The 12,543-nt window shown below is 37.6% G+C and overlaps 1 protein-coding gene across 11 annotated transcripts in view; it reads right to left on the minus strand.

Moving 5' to 3' along the window:
• CCDC141 (coiled-coil domain containing 141) overlaps positions 1-6,220 on the minus strand; it is a 49,009-nt gene extending 42,789 nt beyond the window's left edge. For all 11 annotated transcript variants that reach the window (XR_014948051.1, XR_014948049.1, XM_015868375.2 and 8 more), the window contains exons 1-2: positions 5,974-6,220; positions 4,291-4,413 (exon numbers count right to left, since the gene is read on the minus strand). Coding sequence is in view for 9 of the 11 variants with exons in the window: in XM_015868375.2 (XP_015723861.2) it covers positions 4,291-4,413; positions 5,974-6,075 (225 nt within the window). In the remaining 2 variants the exon portion in view is untranslated. The remainder of the gene's footprint in view (positions 1-4,290; positions 4,414-5,973) is intronic.
• Between the last annotated feature and the right edge of the window lie 6,323 nt (positions 6,221-12,543).

The following is a 12,543-nucleotide window of genomic DNA, read 5'->3' on the forward strand; positions in this document are numbered from 1 at the left end:
AAAAAACCCAAAACCACTAAAATCCCCCACACCCTCGTACTTCATTGCTTATTGAAGTATGTAATTTTTTTAATAATTGTTTCCCATAGATATCAGCATATGAATGATTGGTCGGGAATTTATGCTCTGTGAATTGAAGTAAACAAATTAATTAGCAGGAAAATTTAGGTAAATGAGCCAAATTAAGAACTATGTTGGTTTTAAAATGAAGCTTGAATATATTACTGCTTTGGAGGACTCCTTCCACAGAAAATTCTGTGATAAAAAACAGAACTCTGGAGACAAAGCAAGAATTCTGCTGTTTGTCTTAGTGAGGATATTAACATCATCATAACTAAAAACATGGCAAAGGATTCACACATACTTTTTTAATGACCCAGAAAGCATCAGTGTTGGGAGACTGAAATTAAACAGAATCTGATGTCCAGGTAGAGATTCTCTTGGAAATGAAAAAATTATTGAGACTTACAGTACAAAGAATGTACTCCTGTTCCAAACCTGAGAACATTTACCTTTATTCTTAACCTTGTAAAAAAAATAACATTTTATTTCAGTTCACAACAAATGCATGAGTCAGCAGCATCTATACTTGTTAATTCAATTAGTGGTTACAAAGGATCCTATCCCTTCTTAATGGGTACAAGTGCCACATTTACCTCTGAAGGAAAATAAGCCCGTATGTTTACTTAAAGGAAATAACAAGCTTATACAATCTTTCCTGATCAATTAAATATCACTGATTAAAACTAAGCAACTCAGCAATATTTTGCTGCTTAGATCACTGTTGCTAAATAAGGTAAACTCCTTTGGCTGCTACCAGTCAGCATGCCAATTTAACAAGAAGAAATAGAATAATTTCCACTATAAAAGATACTAAAATCACACATAAACAAAATCAACCGAAAAACATTTGAAAAGAGAACCTTTTCAAACATGTTATTCTATTTTTTAATTAAACAGAGTTCCCTGTTCCCAAATTAAATGGAACTTGAAAGCAGTAGAGAGTAAAGCAGAGTACTTCCAACCAAAGGAAATTATTTTACATTTCCCCGCCCCCCCCCCCCCCCCCCCCCCATCATGTCCCAGTAAAGTATCAGTTTTTATCACAATTTTTCTGATCATCAAAAGAAGAAAAAAAAGATTAATCTTTTTAACTCATTGGGTTTTCTCTGAATATTCTTTAAAGTACCACCTATAAATCTGTGTGCCAAACTGGTTATTCAGTGGTGGTTTTCTGTTTCTATTTTTGTGTTATGTGGGTTTTTCGCGTGCTTAAATTTTTTTAGACATATGTTAACACTGCTGAGTCAATAACAGATCTCTGGTTCTGTGAGTTGGATTACATTCCTTTTCCTGTAGCACCAGAAGTACTATAAACTGATTACAAGTCACTGTGCCAAATTTCATCCTTTCTTACATCTGCAAAGCTTCAATTTGCAAAGCTGAAAAAATAATCTGACTTGAATATTTTGAATGTAACTTATGAAACTCATATAGTGAAATGTGTCTAATGAAGTTAAAAAACAAAAAAGAAACACAACTGGAAGGATCTTCCTGTGTAACAGGGAATAAAGAATATATATTCCTACAGCAAGGTTAGATATCCCAGAAATTATTATCCCAAGTTGGAAATATCTTCAATAATTTTTGGTCAGGACGGTATCTCTGATAAAAGCAGTTTTTATTCGCGATTAAAATGCCGGGCACCCTGAGAGCAGAAGCGCACCTAAGGACACGATGTTACAGTTTTTATACTTTGTCTCCCATGTTTTCCCCTTCCCTTTCCCCTTTGGTTGGGTGTTCCAGGTTACAATTTTACCCAAGGTTTGCATTTGTTAATTACATTCTGAAATTTGACGTGCTAGTCAGTGGCCATCCTGCTGTTTTCATTTCCAAGATGTCTCAGTACTCTTATCATATTGACATGTTGATTCCCTTCAAAACTTCTTCCATTCTCCAGAGGTCTTTGTTAAAGAAAGAGCCCGAAGGAGGGGGGGGGAGGGGGGTGTTAATCATTTTAACTTCTCCTCTGTGGATCCTTTATTACTCAGATCTTATTTGTCAGGCGCCAAAAATCAGTAGTTCTATTTCAGACGGGTGAACAGACAGGAGCTGCTGTCTTTGTACATGACTTCTACCTAATAACTACAAATTGCTTCACCTACATAATGAGACCTTGAAATAAAATATTCTTATCTTGTTCTAAATGCAGAAACAACATTTGATTCCCACAATACTGCAGTGGAAGAGAAGTTACAAAACAGGCCAAACAAACAACATTAAGTGTTCAAAGCTTTCTCAATGCTTAACTTAAAATACAACAGTTGCAACCATGCCTTAGGGATCCAAGAGGATCAATTCTTAATAATATTGCTTTCTCTTGTATTCTATGTGAAATATTTTTTTGGAAATTTTTCAGTTTTTGAGCTGTATCCTCCCTTTTATAAAAAGAAATACAGTAGAAAAAGGTCTTCCTCTTGCTACACTGTATATTTCTAATATTTTGAAATATTACAGGCAGATAAAAAGCAATGAAGAAGCTTTTCAGTTTCAACAAAAACATAATTGAAGCAAACATTAACATAACATTAAACGCAAGATTTTTACTATTTTGAATTTTAGGAGGAATATTTTCACACAGAGGGTTGTGAAGCACTGAAACAAAACAGGCTGCCAAGGAGGTTGTGGATACCCTATCCCTGGCAGCACTCCTTGAGCCAGGCTTTATGTGGCTCTGGGAAGCCTGGTCTGGTGGTTGGTGACTCTGCATGTAGCAGGGGGGTAGAAACTAGATGATCGTTGTGGTCCTTTTCAACCTAGGCCATTCTGTGACTCGTTGATGTTTCTGATGGATACTTTTATTTTCAGAAGCATGCTGCTCTAGGAAGATTTTTCTTAATTACTCTACAGAACTCTAAGAGGGGTAGTTACACTGGAGCACAAGACTTTAGCTTCATTTTTATCCTTTTTAGACTATTTATAATGAATTCCAAATGCCTAATTAACAATGAAAGTACAGATAAGTTATACACACCATAAACTACCACTGATAGAGTGAGAGAGTGAGCTGGAACAATTAAGTCAATTAATATAATCATTTGTTGTCTATACGAAAGAATGAAAAGCTGTGTTACATAAGGCACCGGTACATTTTTAATGCATTTGTACAATTTTATTGTTAAAATTTATGAAATTATAGTACTCAGCAAGAGGAAAAGGCCATATAGAATTACTCGACACCAGAATTAAATTTTTATCTCCACATTGCTAAAGACCAAAACACTACTACCTCTTATCATATCACATAATTTATGCATATTCATGGCCAAATGTTTAGTAGGGGAAAAAAAAAAGAAAGAAAAAAACCCTGCAATAATGCTTATAAGAACTTTTGTTTTTTCTTTCCCGCTCTTACTTTCCCCCCACCCCACTATTAGAAGACAAACCAGCTTCTTCACACTGTCACTGCGCAAACAACTCAGCTCATTCTGAGTTGTTCAAACAGGATAGAGTACCTTGTTCCAAGAATGCCAGCGTGAGACAGCAAAAAAGATGAGGCACTTGAACAAGTAAAGACAGTAGGACCACTCTCTGTGCTATCCAGTGATTGGGTTTTTGGTGATTGGGTGTTTTTGGTTTTTTTTTCCTGCATTTATTCCTTGGTACTATTTTCCTTCATAATATACAAATTCCATACTGTGAACTGTATTAAATTATACTTCCTACATATGGTATTAAACTTCCCCATGCAAATAAGTCTCTGATTCTGCTCTTAAAAATGCTATAGTTTTTACTCTGTTAATCAGCTGAAATCATCTAATTTCAACACAAGTAATAACCCATGCTAGTTTCATTTTTTACAGTAACATACTTCAATTAATATTCAAGGTAAACATGCCTCAAAGTTCACACTTTACAAAGTGCTTTGCTTGTGTTTACAATTGTTATGAAATACTAATCAAACTTTTCATACCATTGGAGAATAAATAAAAATTATGAGGTTCCATTACATTTAGCAGTTACTGAAGACAACAGGAATTTTTCACTTGACCGTAAAGTAGGAAAGAAACACATCTTTGCTGCAGTTTTCAGAAAATAATAGTTATCAGTGAGTATATTTTATCAGTGCAGAGGCTTAAATTTGATCTAAAACACTGACAAGCAAAACTATATTTTCTGTGTGGAGTAAACTAACAAACGTCACAACAGGAGTCCCACACACCTATGTCAACTGTTACATCTGAACTATAATGACTTCATATACTTTTGTGTCACTTTATCGGAACTTACCTTAAGTTTAGCGAGGAGGAGTTCATGATCATGTAGCAGCTTTTTTGTTTCATCTTGATTGCTGCCAATTTCTAATAAATTTGGTGTTGATTCAGCCAGCTGAAGCTTCACCCATTTTCCACACTGAAATAAGTAAACCATTACAGGCTTCAGGAAAAGCAAATTTTCCTTCCTTTATTTACTCACACGGACTCTCAGTTCACACACACTTTGTGGGCATAGGATAACAGCAATCCATAGTCATATTCAGCGGTAGAATGAAGACACAGAGGCTAGAATATAAACTTGACTTCATTTCAATCAGGCATCAAAATGACAGGTTCTAGACTCACCCAGTCTGCTGAGATTTAGTTTTGCTTAAGAAAATTAACATCACAATGAACCAGAAAGGTTTCTCCAACTCACCTAACATTTCAGCTGAAGACTGCGTAAATAGCTAAGGAAATAAGAGGGGGAAGTAGGAACAAATATTTTTCTTCAGATGCAGTAATACCAAGTTTTACTTCTAGAATGCAGATCCAACATAACTTGCACTGAGCATAAAGAGAGACTGCACGAAAAAGCTACGGGAGCAATTAATAGCTGTTGGAAAAGGAACCCAAACAGCCAAATTTGATGCTGTCCTGGAGGATGCAGAAAGAAAGGAAGACTGACAGCATCCCAAAGCACAGCTCTTTTCTTGCTGTGCTGCACAACTGCTACAGCCTGAGAAATGCAAGAGAAGATGGTGACAAGTAACAAAGCAGTAAAGTCAGTGGGGGCTGTAGGATACAAGAAGCCTACAGTACAGCAAGGAAAACATGAACATTTCACAATAAACTTCAGCATCTTTTTAACACAATTTCTGTCTCGTAGTAACAGACTAAGGCTCCTTGGAAAGCATAAGAACAGAGGACAAAACATACCCCACTGCCACAACTGAAGTAATCGCATCCTGAATAATCACTCTAACTCTGTGACATCCTTTGCACAATATCACCTTATTCTGCATTACAGAAAAACTCCGGGGGTGAGGGCAGGGTACTTTACAAGTTGTATGGAAAACAAAGAATCAAACTGCCAAAGAATGCCAGCTTAGATACAGTACCCAGACATCCCTTAGGCATCCCGCTTTATTCCACGTGCCAAATGTTATGCAAGTTATGGGTGCAGATTCCAGCTCAAAAATAGGCCTTCAGGTGCTCAAAAAAAGCTATACACACACACACACACACACACAATAACTTCTATGAGAACACACAGTAATACGAATTCATAACTTTCAAAAATAACCATTCACTATCAGTTTAAGGCATTAATTTCAAGCAAATTATCCTAAACAGATTCACACAACGTGCATTTGTGGGGTTGGTAGCAATAATCCTGCATTACAAGCAATCTTAGTTCTAAAATAATTCCACTTGCAATTAAGTCTCCTCCAAAAGTAACATTCGTGCTTATCAATACATTTACATGGCACTCTGCAATTGTCTGTGACTCTTTAAATAGAGGAATTCTTCACCTCCAATATAAAATAAAAATTTTGAACAGAAACAAAGGGAGGAATCTCCATTAGAGACTAACTAAATTACCCCACCTTATCACTGTATGCTAACTATTCATTTGTGCAGAATATTTAACAGAAGTAGCAACCACTGAGTAGGAGAGAGTTTATAACAAATGTGCCAGCATTTGCTACCTTACCTTCAGCACAGCTATAACAATACTGACGTTCCCAGCCTGAACAGCAACCGAACTGAGGGTTGTTGTAGAAAGCTTCTGCTCCAAACTGGCTTCATTTGACATGGTGTTTCAAAGCAGAACTTCACGCATTAAAGCAGACTTGGAAACGCTCGTACAAAGTCTAGTCTTCATTTCAGAAAGCAACAAGCAGGGTTCCTTGGATTCATTCAGTGAAAGAGCTCAGCTAACACTGATTACTCTGCCAAAAGGAAAGAACAGGAGGTTAAAAATAGACAGCTCCATTGAGTTTATCATTCTTGAGAGAGAGATTTGACACACCCCTAGCCTGGTAGCATTAAGCTGCCTGTACTTTTTGTCACCATCTGAAGTGTGAAAGCTTACTTCCACACGAACATCATCCCATGCTGGATAACCAAAGGAAAAGATTTCTTAAAACAGCTAGAAGCCGTTTTAATACCAACGCTATGCAGACCAAGCTGATGTTCTGAAGTTTCAAAACATGCAACTGTACAGTCTAAATGTTTGCTTCCTACAAGCAAATTTTTTTAATTGTTTGCTGGTATTCCACAGAACCAGAGCACTTAAACAGGATGAACATGAGTACATAAATCAGATGCTGAACCAAAACAGACAGTGGAATTTTAATCCAAAAATATTTAAAAGCACAGTGACCATAACAACAAAAAAGTAAAGTCAGAGCTCTGTGTGAATTCCTAAGAAGTGCTTTACTTCTTCCTGAGATTAAAATAATTCATCTTAGCTTCAATGAATATTGTTTCCACAGTCTTTATTTCTGTTCTGAATCAGAGTAAGGAAAACCTCTTAAATAATTTTTAAAGGTTACACCCCACTTAAGATTTTAGTTAGTGAGAGTAAATTAATAAGCACATTTAAAACCATAGTGCTGGTTTAGCATATTAAATCTTTTGCCAGAAGCACAGAGCATGCCACAAGCAGCCTACAGAATAAGACAACAGCTGCGAGGTTTCCTTCTACAGAACAGCTGAGAAAGCAACATCAGTGTTTGGGTTGGCAGGTCACTTGGGCAACATAAGTCCACCCAATAAACTGTATATATAACTCCCCTCTAAGCACCTGCTTGCTTCATTTGCACAGAAGTATGTAATGCTCACAGACATTTTTGTCTAAATTAGATTTGCTAATCACAGGCTACAGCAGACACCAATGTCTGCAAAAAAAATTACAAGATATCTTGAACTGGAAGAAATTTAGGGTAGTTGCAGGGAATTTGAACTGATATGTCAAGATCTGTTTCTTTTTATTTATTTGTTCATTGTTTCCCACCTCTAATTAGTACAAGATTATAATCTTAATCTGAGTTTTTATCTTTAAACCACAAATTTGGATCAGGGTATCCAGAACTGCATTCTAGTGTTTTGTGCTGAACTAAACGGGCTTGGCAAATCAGAACAACTATCACATCCTTTGTGTCAAAACAGGAGCAGAAACCCTCACTCTGCCTTCAAAGGAAGAAATAAAATTCAGTTTTTCAAAACTTGTAACATCTGTGAGAGTTTAGAGAACCCCTGCCACTGAAAGAAACATTAGATAGTGTTGGAAATATCCTCAATAATTTTTGGTCAGGACGGTATCTCTGATAAAAGCAGGTTTTATTTACGATTGCAATGCTGGGCTAAATTATATAAATATATATATTTATGCATATAAATGCATTGTTCTAAATGCAGAAACAACATTTGATTCCCACACATAGATGCTTGTGAAACTTACAAGTATTCATGTGTGGCATAAAAAAATATATGTAAAATTTCATAACCACACAAAAATTGGACTGTAGAAGTCATGAAGAAGTCTTAACAGCTAAAACTGAATAGAAACTTCTATTTTGGATTGAATAGAAGGTAGGTCCCTTGTATAAAAATCCCTACATTCTCCAGACGTCTCAAAAATAAATAAATAAATAAATTAAAAAATCCATAAGACAGAGACTGGGTTTTTTCACACTGTGGGGAGGATTAATAACAACAAGAACTTGAATGGTGGAAAAATTGATTGGAAAAAAACATCCTAACCTCTAATTAGCTTCATAAAAAGAACTGCAAGCCAATTCTAGTATTACATTAAATCGTGCCATCAAGTTTCGTTTTCAGACAAGCACACTGGAACAGTGCGTTTCAGTAACACAAGTTGGGCTACTTGTCTCAGAGTAGTCAAGAGCCTTTTTTCACTCAGGTTAAATAAGGATGCATATTTTGTGGTGATGACAGCTGGAAACCATGGATATATATCTCTCTAGAAACAGATCATAATCAAGTTTGGAATCAATGGAGACAAATTATTCAAAATACCTAATAAATTCTATTGATTTGGCTAGAGCTGTGCATACAAGATAGAGACAAAGAATCAGAATATAAGGCAGAGAAAACATAGCAAGGAATCTGAAAGGATCTTATAGCACAATTCTAAGAGGAAAATGTGGAGAAATTTGACATTGCATTTCAATGCAATTCTGCTGCACCCAGGGAAACAAAATTTAACAAGCATGCCTTTCTCAGTCTTGTATATGTACCTGTTGTCTGTTTCTCTGAAGCAAACAAAAATCCTTCTTGAAGCCAAAATCAGGCAGTTTATCTGCATTAGAAGAGAGAAACATTTTCCCTTTGCTTTTACTGTGCCTTCAAAGACAAGAATGACAATTAACTATAACATCCACCAGCTGTCCACTAATAACAATGAAGCTGAACAGCAGAACTAATAAAACCATCTCAAGAACACTGGGGGTGGGGGGTCTGAGTCTTGAGTGTAAATAATGTCAGGCATTATCTGTCAGAACTATTAATAAAAATAACTGGAAAGATTAATAGATTAATATGATAAAACTCATTTCATTTTCACCATGCAGTCTTAGCAGCCTTTTCGCTTGTGTGGGAAAGGAATCCCAACTCTCAGTTTGACCCATGGATAAAGCAAAGTGACCATTCATTCCTGGAGATAAATTGGATCTTTCTTAGAGCCTTGAAGCTGCCAAAATGCCTTTGGGAAAGTTCACTCCCTCAAGCCTTGGATTACTGAGGTCCTTTAACCGGTTTATACACATAATGGGGTCTTCTTCCCTTATTTCATGCCTGAGAGGTGTATGCAGGAAGGAAGGGAAATAAGCAAAGGAAGCACCTCTCCAAACCAATGGGTTTAGTGCGGCTCTATACAAGAGGCACTACTTCCCTCAGCTGCCCAACTTGAACAAGGCTTTCAGATCTCCCCAAGTCTACAGTTGCTGCCTTACTGCCTCCTACCATTCTACCTTTTGTGGGCTGCATTTTGAGGTATATTCGACACTATCAGGAGAGCAAAGAGAAATCAGATGGCTCGCTAACCTTATTGTTCAGGCTCCAAGAGCAGCAGCCAAAAGAGAATGGTTTATTAAACAAGATTTGTGTACTTCCTCAGGAACGCACGTAGGCAAATCCAGCAGGACTTCTGTTAGTAAATTCCTTGAGAGCATTTAAAATTCCTTCCTGATGTAGTGTGTTAGCACAGTGCAATACACACACTGCACCAAATATAGATAGCGAGCCACATTGTTTTCTCCCTGTAAAAAAAAGGAAGATTAAGATGTCAGTTGAAATACAAGTATAGTGTGAAAGCAGCTACAAGCTGTTCTGCTAATAAGGTAGATCACAATAACAATTTTGCCCCATTGTGGTTTATATTTAAAATTCAGCTGTATTAAAAAACTATTTCTGTATGTTTTGCAGTGTTTATATACACAAATATTGCTGTCTGTATTAAACTCATTCAATAAAAACCATCCGTTAAAAATCAGACTGCTCAAAAAAAACCAAAAAAACCCAAAAAAACAAGATCGTAAGCGTAATTTGGTTCTTGGAATCATCATTCAAGTGTGAAACAACTGTTTAACCTCTTCAAAAGTAGTCAGTAGGCAAAGATACCAAGAAGGTCAAAGAGAGCCATTCCTTTAACAAGACACTAATTAAACAGATAATCACACTAACCATTCAAAAACATTCAAGCCATATTGCTTCTATTCTTTAGAAGAGTTGATTTAAACGGACTCCAACTTCAGAAAGCTAAGTTTAGAACATAGAGCAAAGTGTGTTACACAGTCCTGTTTCCAATATCACATCACATTAGACAAAGTTTATCCAGAGAACTTAAATTCAACAGCAAAGTTGAATTTCAAGGATTAAAGAACCATAAGGCTTTAGAATTTAGTGGGGGTATTTTTGCTTGTTTGTTTTTTAAAAGTCATTTATCAGTGGAGTTATAAGTAGCAGTACTTTGTTTTGTTTTAAAATGATAATGCCATCCCACGCAACTATGCTATTTGAAGGTTCACACTGCTGAGCATTCCTCTGTACATTCTGGTCACACACTTCCCCCGTTCCAGCCCATGGCACAAGCATGCAAGTGGTCCCAGTTGGTCCTCTCACAAAAGCAAGAACTGCGTGACCTACTTAGGAGAGGAAAACAAGCTGGAAGCGCTGAGACCTCCTCCCTCCCCCTTTGATTATTTTACTGGAGCTGGCTTGTTAAACAGAGATGTGCTCGCTGCTGACACCCAATGGAGCCGGGGTGCAACTATAGCGCATGAAAACAAGCCGTCACTGTTCCCAGCTCATCCAAAAGCGTTCAGGACCTAAAAAGGACAGTGCATTACATTTCTGATTTTAAGCATTGTCAATAGAAAACACCCTTTCCCCCCTACCCTTTCACACTCTTTCAGTGGAAGTTCAGATGGACTAGTACTCTCAGAACCATTGTGAGCAATCCACAGCAAAAACTCCTACTGCCACATATCAGCAGAGACAGGCAATCTGACCCTCATTCCAGGCCAGTGCACGTACCAGAATGGAGAGCAGAAGACATCCTATGCTATAGTGAAAACATTTTGCATGAGTGCATACCTACTTTGCTGGACATCTTTGAGGAACAATAATCATCATCATAACTCTGTGATTCTGGAACTCATTTTTTATTGATATGGTCTACCAGAGGGTCTGGGCCTGGGAAACAGAGTGCCATCTGGTGAGCATCTGAACCTTTGGACAACATCGCCATTCCTGTGTCTTAATGTGGTTTTGATATCTTCCAACAGAAATACGTACACTTCTTTCTTCAGAAAATTGGCCACTGGTTCCATTGGATTTGGCTGCTGAAATGCCATCTCCACTTGTCTTCTGCCACAGGGGTGGGGATGAAAGCCTGTGGCTGTTTCTTGCTCAGAGAGAAACTGACAGAAGAAGGGAGAGGTTAAAAGGAGCTTGCTGGCTTGGCTTGCCTTGCACTGCCATGAAACAGCATAGGGGAATGAAAGCCTGAGGGAGATTCTTAAAGAAAGCCACAGCTATAAAGAGATTTCTCAGATCAAGGTCCTAAAAGAATTACTTTCAAAGGCGTAACAGCCCATCCTGTCAAACCAGTGGTTTCACTCTTCCACAATTCTATACTCAGTATGATGTTACCACCAGGAACCTCTGTTTCACATAGAGACATAGTAGGGAAGAAGAAATAGAAACCATGGTGTCAGTGTGTCCTTGCTGAATCTGGCCATTAATTGCAGGGAAAAAAAGCCCATGAAGAAGGATATGCACTTCTTTGGAGTCTCCCCTCATTGTCACCCCAGGATACAAAAGCCCAGCTCAGCCCCACATTCATGTATGACAGTCTCTTTAGGCTGTTCATACAGGGCACATAGCTGCAATGCTGTGCCTAAGGTACTCAGTATGCTCCAAAAGTAATGCCTCCTATTTATTTACGTTCCTTGACAGAGCAAATTCTCATCTACAAAACATTATTCTTCAACACAGTCACCACTATTATCTACGAATTTGTACCAGTAATGATTAAGATTAAAATCTGCACCAGTGGAGATGACTCTGTGTTTGCTACCACTTCTGGAACCTACCACCCATCACCCCACTCTGCTCACATCTGCTGTTTGATTTCCATAAACATTTGGCAAGTGTTGATGAATGTCAGTGGGTGCCATTTTCCTCTGTATGGTGGAATTCATTGATACCTTTGCTTCACAGGTATTTCCATGCCAGTGCCACAATGTCAGACTGCCCCCTATGCTGCCACCTGTCATATACAACATAATGGAATATTGGTGAGAAGGTCCAACCTATACTGCCATATCACCAACATCTGCCTCTGGCATCAGGGGCCAAAATGATTAAATAGGAGGCAGTACTTCTGGAGCAGCCCTTGGACAATCAGATTGCTTCAAATTTCTGAACATTTCTCCACCATCCTTTTATTATATGGAAGTCTTTCTGAAAGGCAGAGATGGATAACACACGTTGCTGATGCAGCGGAATCCTCAGGAACTGCATTTTAGAACCTGACTTGTGTTCTAAGCACAAAAATAGCATGCATAACTACCTCATAAGCTGCACAGATTTTTCTACACTTGATTCAGCATTTAGCAAATACTCTGTAATTAAATCTCTTTCTCTAAGTTACTCTTTCTCGCTGTGCTAACATCTCTTCTGTTGGCAGATTTGATTAACTATATTCAGGGAATTAGCTCAGTCTTCCCAAACTTCCTTACAGCCCACCTTTTTG

Source organism: Coturnix japonica, chromosome 7 (assembly GCF_054131305.1).
Source record: "Coturnix japonica strain WE chromosome 7, WE-NBRP24, whole genome shotgun sequence".
Taxonomy (NCBI): Eukaryota; Metazoa; Chordata; class Aves; order Galliformes; family Phasianidae; genus Coturnix; species Coturnix japonica.